This window comes from Xenopus laevis, chromosome 2L (assembly GCF_017654675.1).
Source record: "Xenopus laevis strain J_2021 chromosome 2L, Xenopus_laevis_v10.1, whole genome shotgun sequence".
Lineage (NCBI taxonomy): Eukaryota > Metazoa > Chordata > Amphibia > Anura > Pipidae > Xenopus > Xenopus laevis.
The window spans coordinates 129,192,380-129,214,632 of record NC_054373.1 but is presented as its reverse complement, the minus strand read 5'-3'; the positions used below and the strand labels follow the sequence as shown (position 1 = coordinate 129,214,632).

The following is a 22,253-nucleotide window of genomic DNA, read 5'->3' as shown; positions in this document are numbered from 1 at the left end:
TGCTGAGCTTTCTGGATAACAGGTTTTTTAAAAATTTGGAATTTTTTTTGGATAAAAAGGAGTCTATGTGAGATGATCTGTCCATAATTCAGAGCTTTCTGGATAACAGGTTTCCAGATAATGGATCACATCCCTGTACTAAATACCTGCTATTTAAATATTTAGTTGTTTTTGTTAAATGAGCTATTAATTACAAGAAAGTTGATCAACTGAATAATATGAGAATCTGCCAAATCTTAGCATTTTCTCATTAATAATATCCAGGCGTAAGGCAACAAATGATTTACTGCATGAGCAAAGAACTACAATATAACTGCAAATCTATACCAACATATACAAATACAACAATAAGTGCATCCACCGTTTAATTTCCCCTTTCCTTGTCCTTCATCTTTGTCTTGTAGCCCTCAAAAGATTTATTGAGTAGCCAGTCGGAGTGACATCTTGTTGTTACATTATCTGTTCCCCTAGCAGCAACTAAAAATGTATAATATATAATCTGTGGCATTATTGGGTTGTTTTAGGCAGACAGCAATGCATCCTTAAACGTCAAGGGGTAATATTAATGTATATGACATGTCTATTTGTTACACATTGTCAATTTGTCAGACTTCCCCAAATATGGCAGTAGACATACATTAGAAAATGACATACATTATTATTATAACTGGGATTAAGTAACAATAATAAGCAGCGCATTAGTTCATAAAAGCAGTAAAAACAAATCACTAAAACTTAAAACAGCAAATTAATCTCCTTGTGAAATGTGTGTCATTGTAAGGAAGTGGCACTGCAATCATATTAATTAGTCTAGGGGAAAAAATATGTTCTCTGTGTACTGTTTTGAGTTTCATTCATTAGCCACTGTCAGCAGGCAGCTTGTCCTTGCAAGCTCAGATTTTTTTCTGTGCAGGGTGTTTGGACTATCACAAATGACAAGTGGCTTCTAGTAACTACAATTTACAAAATGAGAAAAGCTGTCTGCCCTTCACCGGTTATCTCTTTAGGACTAGCTGGTTGTACACAGGAGTTATTAGGCCATGTAGCTGCTGTATAAGATCACTGCACAACAACAAGGTATGTTTATTGGAAACTATTTAAACAGCAAATTATTATTGGCTTCTATGGACGTCTTTATTATTCTCAGGAAATAATGAAGGCTATTCCATGGTGTAAAGCCCTCCCTAGAGTGACTACACAGTGCAACTGAATGATGGCTTTACACAGATACAGGTTGGAACAAATATTCTTTTGCCAGCAATGGCTTCATCTCTCATTCCTACATTCCTTCAGAAAAAAATAGATGATAGTTTGTCGCCTTCTACCGCCACCTGTCGGTTTCCCCCAAGCCTCTTGTCGCTGTGAAGTCAGCCTAGAATAAGAATGACAGCGATTCATTAGGAAGAAATGCCTCAGCTCCGAGTGATTGTGCCCTTTACTGAAATGCAGTAACTGGAAGCAGAACGAAAAAGCAGCAAACTGTTATTATTTTCATAGTAGACTGTCGCGTACGACAGGGAGGTCACGACTAGAGTGGACCAGATCTGACAGAACAGTAACGATGAAAGGAAACAGGGAACAATGACAACAAACACCCTATGGGGGGGAGGCTATAGGCGAAGTGTTTGGCAGGTTCTATAAAAGTAGATACAGACAGTAGTGTATTTGCTGTATTGTGTGGCTTTATAATACATACACAAGATACATACATAAAGGAGCCGCACTGCTTTTCCCCAGTGCATCAAATTTCATATCTGAATGCCAAAAAAACAGAATGTCATCTTCACCTACAGTCATTTTAGTGGAAAGGGAACACAAGGTACACGGTATGAGACAGATTGCAGAATCGCACACACAGAATAGCAATGATTCGTACATAACAAGTACATGTTAACTGAATGTCGCAGCTCTGCTGGAGCGTTATGTGTCTGCTTGTCTGTGTGTGTTGATGTGGTGCCAGTGTATGGGTGCCTGTATATGGATGCCTAGTGATGGGTGCCTGTATGTGGATGCCTAGTGATGGGTGCCAGTGTATGGGTGCCTAGTGATGGGTGCCAGTGTATGGGTGCCAGTGTATAGGTGCCAGTGTATGGGTGCCAGTGTATGGGTGCCTGTATATGGGTGCCTAGTGATGGGTGCCAGTGTATGGGTGCCAGTGTATGGGTGCCTAGTGATGGGTGCCTGTATATGGGTGCCTAGTGATGGGTGCCTAGTGATGACTGCCAGTGTATGGGTGCCAGTGTATGGGTGCCTAGTCATGGGTGCCAGTGTATAGGTGCCAGTGTATGGGTGCCTAGTGATGGGTGCCTATTGATGGGTGCCAGTGCATGGGTGCCTAGTGATGGGTGCCAGCCTGTGTGAATGCACGCGAGCAGTTGTGGTGAGGATTGATCTGTAATACACAGGGAAAAACACAGGGAAAAAGGAAACTAACGGCTTGTCAATTTGGTAACTAGAAAGGCTGAGTCTGCTCAGTGTTATCCCACATCCACCCTACCTACTCCAAAACTCCTCCCTTCTGTTCCCCCATCCCCCTTCTCTTCTCCCGCTCTCTCTCTCCCGTTCTGCTGGCCGTCTCTCGCCCTGCGATTCTGTCGCTTCACTATCACAATGGGATGCCCGAAGCCAGAGGATGCCAGGCTCCGGGAAGTCAGTAGTGCGGACTGTGTCCGTGTGTCAGTTGCGCTGTGTGTCTAAGTGCCGGGCGCGGTGCATCTGGCAGCCAAGTGCAGGGAGAGACGCCTCTGCCATCCGCCCGCACCAGATGCATTTTTTATGGCTTTCCGCGATGGTTGGGCCCTGGAGACTCCAGTCTGAGTGAGTATTTCCCTTTGCCCTTCTAATGAGGGTCGCTGATCCAGATAGATGCCATTAGTATTCTGCATGGTGTTCATTTTGTACCTGCTTCCATTGGCATGATGTGGGCAGCGTAATGTCGTTGTACTGAAAAGAGACAGCCAGGGCTCATTCACTCAATGCAAAATCGGGGGTCCCAGCTAAATAGGGGAGGGGGCGCTGCCTATTAGGAATGCAGCTAGAGGATGGGTGATAGTGTAGAAGGGACCATAGTCTCTGCCTTGCATTGCTGGCAAGTGATTGTAATTAAATGAAGGATGCAACACGTCTGACATTGGGAATGAATGATTAACCGGACAATAAGAGCCATGGATTTTTCCCATAAACTGCTGGCACAGATGGCTATGTGGATGAATGGATTTGGACAGCAATTGGAAAGGTACAAATGAGACGTTTCCTTGTGGTCTGTCTGTTTTTTTTTTTTTTTTTACTTTCACCTTTCTCAGCCCAGTGCAGAATTTAGGGGTTCTCAGATACATATTATATATGGGTGCCAACATGTGGGCATATGTGAGTGGCCAGTGCTGGATGGGGGGTCTGAGCCTGTCAGTGTGTGTGTTTGCAGACTACAATGACTGCTTTTCACTGACACAAGCCTCAGGCATGAGCCCAGACGAGCTGTCTCTGTGGATCGCGAGCTGTAGTGCGATTTTAGAGCATTTTATTGCACAAATCCCAATGTAATCAGGCCTAGATTGCCAGTCACATATCGATAGTGATCGCCTGAGGGGTTTTATAATCTACTACAGGATGATTGTGGGTGGGCAGTAGTCGAAGAAGCCTTTGTACCTTTTCCTGGAGCATTAAAGCTGCTCTCTCAGTGGATACTGGCAATAACAGAAATAGAACTGATGCATTATTGCGTCCGTTAAAAGGTTTCTCTTCTAAACTCAGGCAGATAACTGTGTTTTGCCATTAACATCAACGCAAAAGCAATTGGTGCCCATTAGGAGTATGTCTTCTTGAGATTTTAGTGGTGTTCTGGCCAGACTGGCATTGCCATGCTATTATTAGACAATACACAATGATGGCGTGCAAGCTGTTTGCTATAAGAAGCTATTCTGCTTTGGGCAACAGAACGGAGTGTGTTTTTCCAAAGCAAAGTCGCCAGCGCCCCTCCAAAGTGCCATTAGATTCCAAATCCGACTGGCATTGTCAATCCAACATAGAGGTGGCGTTTGTTTTCTTCAATCTGTCTCCTTGGACCCTCAGGTGTATTTCTTGCAGGATCCAGGGCTGAAGGATCCACACATCACAGAATTTAGCCCAATTTCAGGCTCTTTAACCCCTTAGCTAACGGAATGGCGGAAGTGCAACGCATTGCGGTACAAATGCGTTGATAGATTCCAGCCAAGTCCGAGTGGATTAAATGGAACACAGTCTGGGAGCGGGAAGGGGAGAGAGAGAGAGATCCGGGCGCTGTTCACTGGTTGTGGTGCTGAAATAACTCGCAGTCAGGAAAGGTAAAAAAAAAAAAAAAGGCAAAAGACCTCAAGAAAGAGAAGTGACAGCCATTTTATGTATAGAGTTATGGGAATCATAATCGCGAGGCTTTGCCAGTCCTGCTCACACAATGGCTTATCTACATCATATCTGCCAATGGCATTTACACGGAATCCATGGAATATACAAATGTATATAAAGGAGTGGGTAGTGCGGGCTAATGTGTGTCTAGTCTATGACACACACACTGATACACCTATGTACCTATACACACACACACACCCCTATGTACCTATACACACAATGGTTTGCCCCAACCTCTAACCCGCTCTCTATTTCCCCACAGGAGGTAAGATGCACCACTGCTGCTCCCCAGTCACGTTTGACCAGGACTTGTGTAAGAAAATGCAGATGTGGATCCTACAGACGATTGCATTTGCTGTAACATCGTTGCTTCTCTCGTGGGCAGAAACAATCGAATACTATGGCGAAGTCTGCGACCATTCGTGTCCTTGTGAGGAGAGAGACGGCATATTGACTGTCAACTGCGAAAACCGAGGCATCATTAGCCTTTCTGAGATCAGCCCCCCACGTTTCGCCGTCTATCATCTCCTGCTCTATGGGAATCTCTTAAACAGACTTTACCTGAACGAGTTTGTCAATTACACGGGGGCTTCTATTCTGCATCTGGGCAACAACGACATTCAGGAGATAGAAATCGGGGCGTTCAATGGACTCCAGGGTCTGAGGAGGCTGCACCTGAACAACAACAAGTTGGAGCTTCTTAAAAATGACACTTTCACTGGCCTACAGAATCTGGAGTATCTGCAAGTTGATTATAATTTTATTATCGCCATAGAGCCCAATACCTTCAGCAGGCTGCATTCTCTGCAGGTCTTAATATTGAACGATAATCTGTTATCCACCTTGCCTAACAATATTTTTCGTTTTGTTCCCTTAACTCACTTAGACCTAAGAGGAAACAGGCTGAAGGTGCTGCCCTATGTGGGGCTCCTGGAGCACATGGATAAGGTGGTGGAGCTGCAGCTGGAGGAGAACCCGTGGAATTGTTCGTGCGAATTAATTGCCCTCAAGGATTGGCTCTATAGTATCTCCTATTCTGCTTTAGTAGGTGACGTCGTTTGTGAAACTCCCTTCAGATTGTATGGGAGAGATCTGGATGAAATCTCCAAACAGGAGTTGTGCCCAAGGAAACTCATCTCCACCTATGAAATGCGCCCCCCGATTCCAAGGAGCACCAGCGAGTACTTCCACACTACCCCTGCCTCGGTGAATTCGGGGGCCACTATCTCTTCCTCTGTTTACAAAAACCTCACTAAACCCAAAAGCACACGGCAACCCAACCGATCCAAAGTGCGGGCCACATCCCACCGACCCCCTATAGATTCTGGATACAGTATAAGCATCGCTTATCAGACCAAATCCCCTGTGCCTTTGGAATGTCCTACAAACTGCACTTGTAACCTGCAAATATCCAACCTGGGGCTCAACGTCAACTGTCAGGAGAGGAAGATCAAGAGCATATCCGAGTTGCAGCCCAAACCTTACAACCCTAAAAAGATGTATCTCACCGGCAACAACATCGCTCTGGTTCGCAGGACGGATTTCATCGATTCCACCGGATTAGACCTTCTTCATCTGGGAAATAATCGAATATCAGTTATCCAGGATCGAGCCTTTGGGGATTTGACTAATTTACGCAGACTGTACCTAAATGGCAATTCTATTGAAAAGCTGACACCAGACTTGTTTTATGGCCTCCAGAGCCTCCAGTACCTGTTTCTCCAGTATAACTCAATTAAGGAAATCGAACCTGGAACATTTCATTTTGTCCCGAACCTTCACCTTTTGTTTCTAAATAACAATCTTTTGAAACATTTGCCAGGGAACATTTTCTCTGGGTTGAACCTTTCCAGGCTGAACCTGAGAAGCAACCTCTTTTCCCATCTGATGGTGAGTGGGGGGCTGGACCAGCTCAAGTCTTTGGTGCAGATAGACCTCCATGAAAACCCATGGGATTGCACGTGCAACGTGCTGGGGATGAAACTATGGCTGGAACAGCTCAGTGTGGGGGTTTTGGTGGATGATGTCATTTGCAAGTCGCCCCCAAATTTCGCCCTTATAGAGATGAGATCTATTAAGGCCGAACTGCTGTGCCCAGATGATTCAACTATGGACGACACCACATCAGCTACCCCTTCCCCAGTGCTCCCCTCTGAGAGTAGCACCACCCTCGTTTATCCATTTAAATTCAATAACACATCCAGCAGCTCGGTGCCCTTGTCTGTGCTCATACTCAGCCTGCTCCTGGTTTTCATCATGTCTGTGTTTGTGGCTGCCGGCTTGTTTGTCCTTGTTATGAAAAGGAGAAAAAAGAACCAGAACGAACCAGCCAGCACTAATAATTCCGACGTGAGCTCATACAACATGCAATACAGCGTGTACAGCAACCGGCCGCTGCCCAAAGTCAAGACGCCGGCTGGCCATGTGTACGAATATATCCCCCACCCTTTGGGTCACATGTGCAAAAACCCCATCTATAGATCTAGAGAGGGCAACTCTGTGGACGATTATAAAGATCTTCACGAACTTAAAGTCACCTACCGGGATCAGCTGGAGGAGGAGAGGGGCAGTAGTCACAGGGCTACGAGCTACAGCGTCAGCACCATAGAATCCAGGGTGGAGCTGTCCCCTGTGCAAGACACCGAGCGCGTCTACCGAGGAATTTTAGAACCGGACAAAGGCCCATCGCCCGGACCAAACATTGATTATAAATATACCAACCCCAATACTTTCACTTACGCCCCTAAGCGGCAGTTCTTACATCCGGACCGATTAAGGGAAGCGATGCTGTACAGCACGCCTAGTACTGTCTATGTGGAGCCCAACAGGAACGAGTACCTGGAATTAAAAGCAAAACTCAACGTGGAGCCGGACTACCTCGAAGTGCTGGAGAAACAGACCACTTTCAGCCAGTTCTAGACTCTCCAACCATCACAAAAATGAATACAAAAAGGACTATATGACGATTTTGTTGCTTCAACCTTCGGATGAAGTGCCTTGGCACAAGATTTTCAGCTGCAGCAAATTCCACTGAAAGGGTGTGCAATTTTTTCTTCTTTTTTTTTCCCCTTTTTGTAGGACAGCTTATATTATATAAACTGGGCACAACATTTACTGTTTGCGTGGCCCCCTGAGTCCACTTTGTGCAGCCTGAGAATCACTGAAGTGAAAAATCTCTCCTGGTGCTAGGAGGTATCTATAAGGAAAACACCATCTTATGCTATGTTACCCTTCACTCAAGGGTGGGTCTAACCGACTTTATTGGTGTTTTAGCACCCCCCTCCCCTGAGTTTAATATAAAAAATCCATTTTTACAGGATGTATTTGTATGCTTTCTGGACTTTTGAAGTAAATGCTAAATTATGTACACTACTAAGATCTTTATGCATCACCATAGAAGGTGTAAACCAACTCTAAAGTGCAAAGACATAGAATCCATAACTTGGGTAGTCAAAAATAACTTATTGTTAAAATATCAAATATTTTAATGTAGCACCTATTTTTATACTGTATGCACATAAGCATTTATTTTCTTTGTTGTTTTTTTTTCCCCCTTCACTATTTCAGTCTTTGATTTGCTCAGACGTGTTGCACTACATGAACAGGAGGACTGAGAGCTAACATGAGCATTATGTACTGTGGGGGTGGGAGTAGACATGGCCATTGTATTAGACACACTTTGGGGCAATCAGTTGGCCACAATTATTTTGCCATGTTAGCCAAACAAGACAGTAATGAAGAACGTTAATACTCATTACTGGGCAATTCGTAGGACAAAATAGTGAGGAATATATAAACAATTCTTGATATTAGGAGGGGAAATGTTTCATTTCATTAGTAAACCAAATGTAATTATTCGACTACTGTTGTAGCCAATTTCAATTGCACTGTACAGATCGGTGTGTATGTCCTGTCACCTGAATGAAGTAAGGAATGTACACACTCAGAGGAGAAGAGATTTTTCTAATATTGACATATTATTTTTGAGAGAGAGGGAAAAAGTGCAATGATACATGTATCCAACATGTATATTAATCTATGAATACACGTAGCCATTTGGTATGCATCACTCATTATAATCTGCAGCACTGCAATTCATTTCCAATGATTCAGTCAGGAGAAAAAGGCTAAAGATAATTTCCATAGCTCATGCATTATACATATGAGATGAAGTCACAGTTTTCTGTTATTCCAAATGGTTCAGCTTCTTTTGGTGTATCCAGAATTTCAGAATCTTGAGCCATCTAATCCAAATAACACCTCAGGATCAATAGCCTAAAAATAGAATTTTCCAATTCATTGTTGGGGAAATGGAAGTTTTGATTCTACACAAACTAATCACACTATCACTACCAGTTGGAATATGTGATAACTGCGGCTATATCTGTATTTTTGTTTGCGTTTCCAAATCCTTTAAAGCCACCTTTGTTTATTTGAGACCTTCTTTCCTTGTCCAGGGGGGAACAAATGAATATCATTTTGTTACGTATATTAAAAGTTCATGTCTTTCTTAATTTTTATCTTTGTTTTTGTTTTGCATTAAATATTTGTAACAGGGTAAGTATTTCACCCCCATAGAAACACTGCCACCAACAATTGTACCAATTCACGCTCTCATGCACACAAGTAGCATTTTATATTTCCAGATATGATGATCTGTGATCTTTCGTATTTAGAATTTTGGCCTCCTCCAAAGGCCACAGGCTGGAGAACCCTTTGAGGGATACTGCCACAACAGAATTCAATTTTATTAATCATTTTTTTTATTACAGGTTCAGATAGAAATAGGACCTTTAATGTTAAATAAGAGATTGGGTTTCATCCCGTGGTATTTGTTAAGCATATTTCAATTTCATGTGTTCTGCATCAACTAACTCTTCTTATCGTTCGCATTCCATTGGCCACTGTTGAGGAACTACAATGATTTAAATGTGAAAAGTGAAACCCCAAAGTATTTACATAGAGCATTACTGGGTTTGCCATTTATCTTCTGAGATTGTGTTTTTGAGTTTCATTTTATATCTGGAATCCCAGTAATAAACTATGACTGCTGTTTTTTTCCTTCTTGCGGAAGTGGAGATATTCACATCAGAAATGTTGGCACTTTGTTATTGGATACCCAACTGCAGTTTGTCAAACAAATCAGAGAGCAGTTCATCCAAAAGGAGTAATTGGTCTACTGATTGATCCTGAGCAGATCAGTGGAGTTGAGATCCAACACTGTTCTGGACTGACTAATGGGCACATGCTTGGGCTAAATTATTGTGTCATCTGTAAATACAGATTTTCAGCTTGGCAACAGAGGTGCCAAATCAATTATTTTGGAAGCTATTATGAAAATATTAAAGAGGTAGTTAATATTTAATTTAACTTTTAGTATGTTACAAATGTCCTATTGTTATCAACTTTGCAATTGGTCTTTTTTTAAATTTTTTATAGGGTTTATTTGCCTTTTTGCAGTTTTCAAATGGAGGTAACTGACCCCGGAAGCCAAAATCTGCTGCTCTGTGAGGCTGCAACTGTATTGCTATTGTTACCATATATTACTTTACTTTTATTACTTTCTATTCAGGCCTTCTTATATTCAACTTTTAGCCTCTCATTCATACAACTGCCTGGTTGCTAGGAAAAATTGTACCCTAGCAACCAGATAGCTGATGAAATTCTAAATTGAAGAGCTGCTGAACACAAAGCAAAATAAGTCTGAATCATACTAAAAGTTAATTTTAAGGGTAACTACCCCTTTATTACAGTTTCACGTGTGACTATTTTGTATTCAGGCCCTCTTCTAGTCATCTTTCAGTCTAAGATTCACACAACTGCCTAGTTGCTAGGGTAAAATGGACCCTAGCAACCAGATAGCTGCTGATATTCTAAACTGGAGAGCTGCTGAACACAAAGCAAAATGAATCAATGACCTGCAAGTCGTCTTAGAATATCACTGTCTGCATCATACTAAAAGTTAATCTTTTTTCATTATTATATTTAAATGTTTTACTTTATCTTTTAGATACTAATGAACTTTATTTTTGAAATTCTGATGATAGTATTTCCTTATTGAAAAAATCTAGCAACAAATCTTTACATGGCATGACTCAAGAGGACTGATTTATGACTAAACTAAACATCCCTACTTTCCTGGCCACCACCAGTACTTCCCACTGCCAGTAACAAGCCACAGATTTCCAGTAATATTTATTTCTAAGAACTTTCATAGTGTCTAACAAATGAATTTGTAGATTCTTCCGCAAAGGTTTTATATTTTGCAGCCCGAGATATAATTCTCATATGCAATGTCTTACAAAATAAATGCAGTTTTTTCTACATTCTTCCACAAGGATCAGTTTATGAACGTTATTGTTCTTTGTATTCCTGTCTTTCAAAAGAACAGCAGAGCAGGGTTACGCAATGTTTCGATTAACTTCCCTTTAAATTATACTATTTGTATAGTAATTCATTTCAAATGATGGCGAATAGGTTAAAGTTGTTTATCATTTTTTTGAACTTTATTTTTTACTGATGAATTATTTCCATGTTCTGCATCTTGAGCATAATATTTTTCTTGATGGGTCAGATAGCATACAGAAAAGACAAATGGTTTGTTTTAAAGGAACCACTTAACCTAATACAGTATATTGAATTCCTAAAGTGTGTTGCAATACTCCTAGTTGAATACCAACAGTTATGCACCTTATTGTTAAGTATGATGATAAAACATTATGTCAGATGGGGAGAACTAATCAATATTCAGACATTATTTTATTAATTATTAACATTACCATTAATTTATATTTATTTTAAGCAATAGAGCACTGTGCAGCCTCCTTATTAAGTAATGGTACTGCATGATAACTCCCTGTCCCTTCAGTTCATAATATATATGGCCATCATGACATGTTCATGGTAATACAAATGGTAGTCATTGTAAACAAAATGTATCTTTGTTTGCTATGTGGACAAAATGTATCCCAACTGACAAAAGTTTTATTGTAGCGGCAACTTCATTTCATGATGTCAAGTGAGTCAAGTTACTAATCCATTCACATTTCATGAATCAAAGCTGTTAGAATTATATATATATATATATATATATATATATATATATATATATATATATATATATATATATATATATATATATATATATATACACACATATATATATACACACACACAAAATACAGTATATATATTGCATAAAGTCATGGAGTTTCCTAAAAAAACAGCACTTTTATTTTAAAAACATGTTAAGTATGTTTGTTTGGTTCTGTGGTTGAATCTTCATGCTCAAACTAGAAAACATACACTCAAATGGATCCAAACATTCCTCAGTGGTAGTATGGGATCCGTTATCGGAAACTTGTTATCCAGAAAGCTCAGCATCGTCTCCCGTAGACTCCATTTTATTGAAATAATCCAGATTTTTAAAAATGATTTTCTCTTTTTCTCTGCATAATGAAACAGTACCTTGTATTTGATCGCAACTAAGATATAATTAATCATTGGAAGCAAAACCGTTCTATTGGGTTTAATTAATGTTTACATGATTTTCTAGTAGACTTAGGGCAGAGACACACGCTGCTATTTCGGGAGATTAGTCGCCCATCGACAAATCGCTTATTCTTCGGGCGACAAATCTCCACGAACTGCCTTCCCGCCGGCTAGAATGTAAATCGCCGGTGGGATGGCACTCTGGTCAATTTGGCTTTCCGAAGTCGCCCAAAGTTTCCTCGTGAGGCAATTATGGGCGACTTCGGAAAATGAACCATTCCGAGTGCCTTCCGCCAGCGATTTACATTCTAGGCAATTCGGCGAGATTAGCCACCCGAAGAAGAAGTGTTTTGTCGCTAATCTCCCGAAATAGAAGCGTGTCTCTGCCTTTAAGGTATGAAGATCCAAATTACATAAAGATCCCTTATCTGGAGAAACCTAGGTCCAGAGCATTCTGGATAACAGGTCCCATACCTGTGCTAATGGATCCACTAAAAAACCATAGCATGACATCACTACACCTCTGTCCAGCTGAAGTGAGCATAATAATAACAAAGACCCAAATGACTTGCTATATGTCATAGCAATGCCCTATACAACAAGCTGTGTTAAAGCTATAGGAAATATGAGATACTTTTTTTTTTGCATTTTGTTGACTCTTTTTTTGCATGAACTAGATATATATCTAAAACGAGCACAACATCAATCATGACATATAGCACACACATCCAGAGGGGCTGAATATAAAATATTCATTATGTTAATTTATCACATATTATAATGGAATGTTTGCATATGCTGTTGTAATTAGAAGCTACTCTGAAATTATTTTAGTAAAATAATTAACCGTGCGCCTTTTTGAACCCAACTACTAATATGCTAAGTCTGTTCAGAGATTAGTGTTAGAAATTATACAGGCTTCAGTAGGGATTCTAAAGTCACAGAGTTACCTGCAAAGATGCCATGTTGGATGTAGGGGTTTAATTACTGATGATGTTCCAGAGGTGAAAGTTTCCATAGCTCATGTAATCCAGAGGTCAAAGTTTAAATATTGGAGGTTTGTGTTTTCTCTGCTTTCAGGAAGGTCCAAGTATAAGATTGATATGTTGATCTTGTTTTTGAATGGTTATTCAATTTAAAAATGCATGATGCTGCTTTTCCAGTTTGTTGTGCAGAGCTGAACCACCCCAGGTTGATTTGTCCATTATATTAGCACACCCTAATTCTCCTATACATAATGAATAATGTACCCACCTGCTATTTATAGAGGATATAATGCAACAATATTTTAAAATGTAAAGTTCTTAGAAGTCACTTTGAAGTTCTCTAACCATATACAAACACAAGGATGCTTTTATACAGGTCATGGAATGTCGAAGGGACTTCTAAAATTGTTATATATGGAGCACTTTTATTTTTATAATAAAGACATTTTAATGAGCCATGCAACTCAAGTGAAATCTTTAACCGCGGCTTAAAATATATTACACCTGTAAGCACCATTTATAATCATGTACTCTGAGGTGACTTCTATATCATTATAAAATATAATAGTGGGAGGTTATCGATTAACAAAAGCAAAAGTTACTGTTTGGGAAAACCTTTTTCTTCTGTGCAAACATGATGCTGTACCATACTGTAATCATGCTACTTCTATTGTTACCTTTAAATAGTTATGCTGTGTGTTTTAAAGGGCCAGTAACCCAAAAATTATAGGATTTTTATTCATTTTGATATAATATACGCTTTCTTCAAAAATAAAATATATACTGTGTGTATATATATATATATAAAAGGGAGGATCCCCTTTGTAATGATAAAACAGTAGCTTGTATTTGATCCTAATTAAGATATAATTAATCCTTATTGGAAGCAAAACCAGCCTATTGGCTTTAGTTTAAATTAATTTCTAGTAGACATAAGGCATGAAGACCCAAATTACGGAAAGATCCATTATCCGGAAAACCCCAGGTCCTAGCATTCTGGATAACAGGTCCCATACCTGTATATGTATGTATATATATTTTATATATAATATCTACAGATCATCGAGTGGAAACTGCACTCACAGGACAGTTTATCTTTCTTTATTTACCAAGTAATCAAGTTTATCTTCACTATAACTCTCTCTGCTAGGGATGTAGCGAACCGCCGAGTATGTGTTCGCGAACGCCGTTCGCGAACACCGGCAAAAAATGCGAACAGTTCGCGAACTGTTCGCGAACTTCGAACATCCGAAAATCGTTCGATTCGAACGATCGAAGGATTTTAATCGTTCGATCGAACGATTTTCGTTCGAATCGAACGAAAATCGTTCGATTTTAGCGATCGAATGGTCGAATGGTCGAACGATTTTGACGCGAACGCCTATTGGCGAACGTCGCGCGACGTTCGCGAACTTGCGGCGGACGCGAACAGTCGAAGTTCGCGCGAACTAGTTCGCCGGCGAACAGTTCGCTACATCCCTACTCTCTGCATCTGTTTCTCTTCATTCTCTGTTTTTGCAGCAGTTGGGTGTCAGATATCCATTGACATAGTGGGGGCTTCTTTTGCCTAGAAGATGTATTAGAGGCATTCACTTTATTAAAATCACCAGAATTCATGTCTCTCTACATGCAGAATTTGTGCAAACGGCAGTTTGTACTTGAATCAGAGCGAGCTATCATAAATCTGCTAGGAAAGGAAGCCCCCCAATAAGATATATTGGATCTAACTGTCAATGAATATCTGACACCCAACTCCTGCATGAAAAGAGAATGTAGAGAAACAGATGCTGAGAGAGATCGTGAAGATTTTTGAATTGATTGTATTTAGAAAGGTTCTTATTTCAGTGTGATAAAGCTTATATTGCTTTCATTTTCATGAAAGTTCCCCTTTAAAATGTAAAAAAAAAAAAGCTTTTTCAATTTATTGGTGTTAGTGGCCTTTTAACTTTTTCAACACTGGTATGTGCAAGACTGTGATTCCCATCATTAACTACAAGGTTATTCAGAAAATTTTGATCAAGGGTTGTACAAATCACAGGTATTCACTCACAGGGGACAACTATTTTCCTTACAGGTTAACCCATGTGTCAACAAAACCCTTAATGCTGTGATAGCTTTACTCGCATGAAGGCAGCAGTGACAGTCGGAAAAGGCTTCTAGCTGCCATAACATCTCTCAAAATTATACAATCCCCAGATGCAGTCTGTCTAAACAAAAACAAAAAAAAAGAAGCAACCCATAATGCACTGCAGTTTTTCATTTAGGCTTTTAAATGTTCCTTAGTTAATACAAGTATGGGATCTATTATTTGGAAACCTGTTATTAAGAAAGCTCTGAAATATGGCAGTGCAGATTCATATAGTGCCCTCTTTAAACAATTCATTTATCTTTTTTTTATGCATTTGCTTTTTCTTTCTAATAATAAAATACTTTATAATTGATGTTAAATAAACCACATTGGTGCAAAATAATTCTGTTCTTGTCAATGGTTTAATGTTTCTTTTTAGTAGCCTTAAATCATAGTTCTCCACTGTGCCCCTTATCTATAACCAAAATCCATGTACATATAAATATACAGGTATGTGTATCTGGAAAGCCATTATCCAGAAGTTTCTGAATTACAGAAAGGTCCAATCCCATAGACTCCATTATAATGAAATAATTAATTTTTTTAAAAATGATTTCCCTAACACATAATTTATGCTTATTGGAAGCAAAAGCAGCCTATTGTTTTTTTTTAATGTTTACATGATTTTCTAGTAGACATAAGGTGTGAAGACCCAAATTAGATCCATTATCCGGAAAACCCCAGGTCCCGAGCATTCTGGATAACAGGTCCCATACTTGTATATGCATATATATATATATATATATATATATATATATATATATATATATATATATATATATATTCTATGATAAGGTATTCTAAAATGTCTAAAGAGACAGCAAAATTTACCCATCTGTAGGTAATGTGTTGAATCATTATACAATAATAGGATCCCTTATCCAGAAACCCAATATCCAGAAAGCTCCGAATTACAGAATGGCTGTCTCCCATAGACTCCATTTTATCCAAATAATCCAACTTTTTAAAACTGATTTCCTTTTTCTCTTTAATAATAAAACAGTAGCTTGTACTTGATCCCAACTAAGATATAATTGATCCTTATTGGAAGCAACACCAGCCTATTGGGTTTATTTAATGTTTAAATTAATTTCTAGTAGACTTAAGGCATGAAGACCCAAATTACGGAATGATCCGTTATCTGGAAAACCCCATGTCCCGAGCATTCTGGATAACAGGTCCCATACCTGTATTTACAGTATCTTATATGCCCAAGGGTATAATACATTACATCCAACAATGGACATAATAAATCATATTTTGGCATTATAGTTAATCTTTTAAAACAAGAAATTCATAGTAATTGCATATTTCATTTTAATCTAGACAATTATATTCTTAAACATGAATTTTTGTTTCTACATTTTAATTTCCAGAGTCTCTGTCAAGATACAAACTCTCTAATGGAAATGCATTGGAAATTGAAAAGTCCTTTTCTTTCCTATATATTATTATACAATATATTTGCTTGTTACTCTGGTCAGAAAGGGATCTGGCAGTTATTAAACATACCAGCGAGTACAATGATCATGGAGGTAGAATTTCTCTTTACATTATGGGGACACAGGATCATAGAAACACAAAAACACAGTAAATCTGAATTCAAACAAAATGATGTCAATCTCTTGATGAAAATAAGAGACATTTGTTTATTTTACAGGAACCATGAAGTGTACACATATTATGTTGAGACCAAACATTTTAAAGATATTGTTGATACAAAAGAACTGAAGAAACAGGACATGACGAGGGCCGCTTTGTAATGTACGAAAGATGTTATTTTATTTACATTCAGATATTTCGTTCAGTGATATGTACTTTATTTAATCTACAAACTTTTGAGATTTCAATGTAAAATTATATTTTAAGAAATGAAATAATTCTATTAAAATTAAATTGATTATACCAATCTGTATTACAGCATTTCAGCCTTTGTTATGCCGATTCTACATGTAGAATCACAAACTGAGAGCTTTGGCATATAACATGGTATAACGAAATTTTGCATCAATTCTTGTAAGTCTACAGGCAATTAATACTGAAAGTATTTGTGTGGTAAGGGATGCAAATTTGTGCCTGTGCTAATTGAACCTTGTAAATCAGTGATCCTGCACTTATATTTACAGTACAGGGATCCCAACATACCATTCACCTAATGGCTAGTGATGGGCGAATTTGCGCGATTCGCCGCCAGCGAATAAATTTGCGAAACGCCCGAGAAAATTCGCCTGAAAAAAATTCGACGGCGCCATTTCGCAAATTCGCCCATCACTACTAATGGCACTTGTCATTGCAGATACATTCAGGTGCACTGGTATGGGGCAAGCATATAGATATCCATGGGCCATCCATATGCCATTGCCACCCCTTTTATGTTGAATGCAAAACTGATGATTTTTGTTTGGGGTCACTTAAGAAAAAGTCACTTAAGTTTAGTCATGGTTTTTATTCCATGATAGCATTTAAAAATGTAATCTTAAAACTTGATAAACTGGCCTCGCCATGTCTATTTTTGCATTGTGTTTTGAGGTGTTTGGTGATTTGAAGCATTATTATGAAAAGTTGGATAGTATGTTGGTGGTGAAACTTTAGGGGTGTTTTTCACAAAATGAAATAATGTTTTAATACAGATTCTCTTTCTCGTATTATGTACCCGTACAGAGCCATACACAGAAAAAAAGAAAGTGAAAAACAAGAGGGTTTCAATTCCTTAGGGGTTGGAGTGTTAATTGGTGGCTTTTTTTTGCAAGTTGACTCAATGGGAGTTGTGTTATTTGGTATTTTTTATAAATCAAAAACAGTTGAAATTTGCCCCATGTACCAACTACATAGGGTATATAAATATATAATTTAACCGAGCACCCCGTTTATACATCTTGGCCTTGGAGTGCGGATACTCACTGGACTATATATAGGGAAAGTTGTGCACCCCCGCCTAATGGTTTTAAAAATTAGTGGTGAGCACAACTTTCCCTTGTTTGTTATAGTTATACAGGAGCAGTGACCAGCTCCATGTTGTAGCTCCCACCCTTCCCAGCTATAGTCAGGTGATCCCACTGGTGTCTAATAAAAGGGCAGCCAAGTTTGGGAGTTTTACTTTAAAAGCAGCTAGTAAGTTGCAGGTAAAACTTAGTCCCTTTGTAAAATGTATAATGAAGCAATATAATTCTTAATGAATCAGATGCAATTTGAGTGTAGGACTGGCCAGATATGGGATGACTTTGACGTAGTTGGCCAGCTTAAATATATTGCAATATATGGACAAACAATCCCTGTTTTGTTTAAAGGGTAAGGCATTTTTTAGTAGCTGTATGCACAAAATGTCTCAGTGTCTTAAATATATTGATAATGGGTTGAGTGTATTTAGATATAAATATATATATAAAATGAATCCTTATTGGAAGCAAAACAAGCCTATTGTTTTTAATGTTTACATAATTTTCTAGTAGACATAAGGTGTGAAGACCCAAATTACGGAAAGATCCATTATCCGGAAAACATGCTGCTGTACCATCAATCATGCTACTTCTATTGTTACCTTTAAATAGTTATGCTGTGTGTTTTAAAGGGCCAGTAATCCAAAAATTATAGGATTTTGTATTCATTTTGATATAATATACACTTTCTTCAAAAATAAAAATATATACTTTGTGTATATATATATATATTTATACATATACTGTAGGTATAGGATCCCTTATCTGTAAGGGAGGACCCCCTCTGTAATAATAAAACAGTAGCTTGTACTTGATCCCAACTAAGATATAATTACTCCTTATTGGAAGCAAAACCAGCCTATTGGCTTTATTTAATGTTTACATGAATTTCTAGTAGACATAAGGCATGAAGACCCAAATTACGGAAAGCTCTGTTATCCGGAAAACCCCAGGTCCCGAGCATTCTGGATAACAGGTCCCATACCTGTATATCTATCTATCCATCCATCCATCCATCCATCCATCCATCCATCCATCCATCCATCCATCCATCCATCCATCCATCCATCCATCCATCTATCTATCTATCTATCTATCTATCTATCTATCTATCTATCTATCTATCTATCTATCTATCTATCTATCTATCCATCCATCCATCCATCCATCCATCCATCCATCCATCCATCCATCTATCTATCTATCTATCTATCTATCTATCCTCACAGGACTTAAAATATGGTGATAAATTTTCAAGGTGACAAAGGTCTCAAGGAAGACCGACGCATTACAATAATAAATAAACGTTATCTCTTTTTCACCATATTTTAAGTCCTGGGAGTGCCTTGCTTTGCATGATATTTTACATGACTTTTCTGCAGTGTGCACCCAGGCTTTTTCTCCAGTAAGTGAGTGCAGCTATTTTTCCTTTTTTCTATATATAACAGCCAAAAATGTGCACTCCATTAAACAAGGTTGTATGCCTGGGTGCAGGAGTCTGTTGAGACCAAAGACCTGTGAGTGTGGTATTATATGATGTTGTATATATATAATACACAAAAGCCATGAATATCTTGTAATTTATATCCTTATAAACGAAGAGTTCTGATGTCATAAGTTATAAACGGTGAGTTCTGATGTCATTTCTGTCACATGACTCACTAAAATTTGTGTATTATAATAAATAAAGTACCCCCAGTTGTAAAATATGAGGATATTAGAAGTTACCTCAGAGTTCTATGACCTGTTTAAAAACACTCTGCCTTCTGCCTCGTGTTTTTATATGGTCATGAAACTCCTCTGTAACTTATAATAGGGGGTATTTTATTCACTCGTTTTCTCCCTGATGAAAGTTCCATAAGGAACTGAAACGTTGGACTAATAACCCTATTCATTTGATATATTATTGCCTGATTAAAAATTCCTTGGGCTGCTGCCGCTGTTTGCTCTCATATCTATTTTTACATGGATTAGCACCCAGGTTATGGACATTGGTTTAAAGTTGTGCGTTCCTACCTGCAGCACTATATATATATATATATATATATATATATATATATATATATATATATATATATATATATATATATATATATATATATATATATATATATATATATATATATATTTATATAGATATATAGATATATATAGATATATATAGATATATATAGATATATATATATATATATATAGATATATATAGATATATATATATATATATATATATATATATGTATATATATATATAATATATATATAAAAATTCAAAAAGACCAGCAACTCCGGGATTTTTGTTTGGGACTTATGGAACAGCAACTTAAGATCTTAAAAAACACTTTTTACAGAATAGGAATATTGCTGCCAAGTTATATTTATTTGCAGATATTGACCAATATTCTCTTTGAATGTCTGAGAAGTCTTTCAATATATTGATGTTGTTAGCCTATAAAAGACACTAAGGCTTACAGTAGGTTAGAGTACTTTTTGTGCTGAGCTACATTAATTGACAGATAATATTCCCAACACCTAGCTCACAGATAAGATATGTTATGTAAAGCTATGCTTTACAGTGCGAATGTTGAAAGCTCAGTAATAAAGGTTGACATTCAGTACAACTAGGGCTTAAGCTGTCAGTGCTGTGTTTAAATGATGATAAACAATGAGGGTATTGTTTTTAGATGTAGTGTAAGCTGTGGATGGGAAGGTAAACAAGGAGATGAAGCATTTGCCATGGGACTCTCGCCCCAGACTGATAAATTGGCAGTTTTGGCCAGAGAGAGTGGGATATGCACAGTCAAAAAAGTGTGGGCATGTCTTTTAAAATACCTTGGTATACAGCCCACAGTCTCAGCTTGAAGATGAGTTCTTAAAATGTCACTGCTGGATTTTAATCACAGCCTGTAACTGGAAGCCATTAAACCTTGCAAGCACATCTTAGGAAACCTCTCCTGTTTGCATAGCATGCCATTGTTAAATTATAAAGCAATGCATCGCACTCAAACAACAGGGCAGAGTTTAACTCTTTAACTTTATCGTGGCTTGTTACAGATATGTGATTTATGCTACACCACAAACAATATTGGTTTTTGTTCTACACAATGCTGGATTGGAAAGCCTTAATATTGCTCATACAAAATGTAGAGCTGCAGTATTAACATATACATTAAACTGCATTTAGGCTTGCAGTTACTTATTTGTAATGGTACCTTTGAAGTTCAAACTTTCTTAGCTAATATGTGTTATGCAATGGAAATCATAACGTCAAGGTGATACTGGTTGAATAATTTATGTTTGATGTAAGCAGCATGAGTTAAACTGGATCTGCAACTAAGGCTTATAAAAAAGAAAGTGGTGTAGTACCTTAAGTCAGGTTACAGCATGCAACATTTTCTCAGCATTTAATTATAACAATTGTCTAAATTTGGTAATAGACAGTCCTACCCTGCTTATTAGAAGTTATATCACCCTAGCTCACCTACTTTCAATGGCCAAGGGGCTGAGGAAAGCAGTTCAGCTGTCAAGAGTTCCTCCCTTTAGCTCCATTGACAGGCACAGTGTTGGCCTCTGTGTAACTACAGGTATGGGACCTGTTATGCAGAAAGCTCGCAATCTAGGGATAATGGATCTTTCTTTTATTTGGATTGTCATACTTTTAGTCTACTAGAAAGTCATGTAAACATTAAATAAACCCAATAGGTGGGTTCTGCTTCCAATAAGGATACATTGGGGCAAATTCACTAAGATCCGAAGTTGCGCCGGAGATAGCTTCGCCACACTCCGCTGCACTTCGCCAGGCATAGTTTCGCCAGCGCTACACAAATTCACTAAAATGCAAAGTTGCGCTCAGGGAGGCGAACGGTAGCGAAGTTGCGCTAGCGTTAATTCGTCAAGCAAAGCGAAGTTACGCTAGCGATGCCTAATTTGCATACGATGCCAAGTTAAAGTACAATGGACGTGTATGTAGCACCAAATACATTACACTACACAAGCCTGGGAAAGCTTCATAAAATAAAATAGAGTTGTTATTTTGCCCTATACATGTGCCCACTGTATAGTTTAGGTGCCATATGTTAGGAAATGTAGGGGGGAAGGAGGGTACCCCCAAAAAATGTACGATCTTTTTTAGCCTATCACCCTTAAAAAGGAAAAGACGCCAGCGTTTTTTGGGACTTAGAAAAAATTTCAACTTTTTTTTTAAGCATGCCCTATCTACTCTATTGCACTTCGCCTGGTCTCAGTTGGCGAAGGCAAGTCTGGCGCAAGAGTTAACGTTCATGAAAATTCGCAAGTTTAGTGAATTAGCGTAGCTACGTCCCTTCGCCATAG

The 22,253-nt window shown here is 38.4% G+C and overlaps 1 protein-coding gene across 3 annotated transcripts; it reads left to right on the top strand.

The window, feature by feature from the left end:
• The first annotated feature begins 1,440 nt into the window (after window positions 1-1,440).
• Window positions 1,441-16,822, top strand: slitrk5.L (SLIT and NTRK like family member 5 L homeolog). 3 transcript variants are annotated; one of them, XR_005965494.1, is made up of 2 exons: window positions 1,441-2,817; window positions 16,649-16,822. XR_005965494.1 is itself a non-coding variant. In XM_018247253.2 (2 exons), the coding sequence occupies exon 2, from the start codon at window positions 4,654-4,656 to the stop codon at window positions 7,300-7,302; it is 2,649 nt and encodes an 882-aa protein (XP_018102742.1). In that variant the 5' UTR covers window positions 1,866-2,817; window positions 4,646-4,653; the 3' UTR covers window positions 7,303-8,897. The 3 variants fall into 3 exon arrangements, 2 of the variants coding, with proteins under 2 accessions (XP_018102742.1, XP_041438366.1); XM_018247253.2 differs by lacking the exon at window positions 16,649-16,822 and adding an exon at window positions 4,646-8,897 and having other exon boundaries at window positions 1,866-2,817; XM_041582432.1 differs by lacking the exons at window positions 1,441-2,817; window positions 16,649-16,822 and adding exons at window positions 2,888-3,235; window positions 4,646-8,897.
• The last annotated feature ends 5,431 nt before the right edge of the window (window positions 16,823-22,253 follow it).

Bases quoted from the DNA above. Each gene is read 5' to 3' on its own strand.
- slitrk5.L (XM_041582432.1), top strand. From the start codon at position 3,211: ATGGATTTGGACAGCAATTGGAAAG. The intron at 3,236-4,645 runs GTACAAATGAGA...ATTTCCCCACAG, and splicing joins TTTGGACAGCAATTGGAAAG to GAGGTAAGATGCACCACTGC.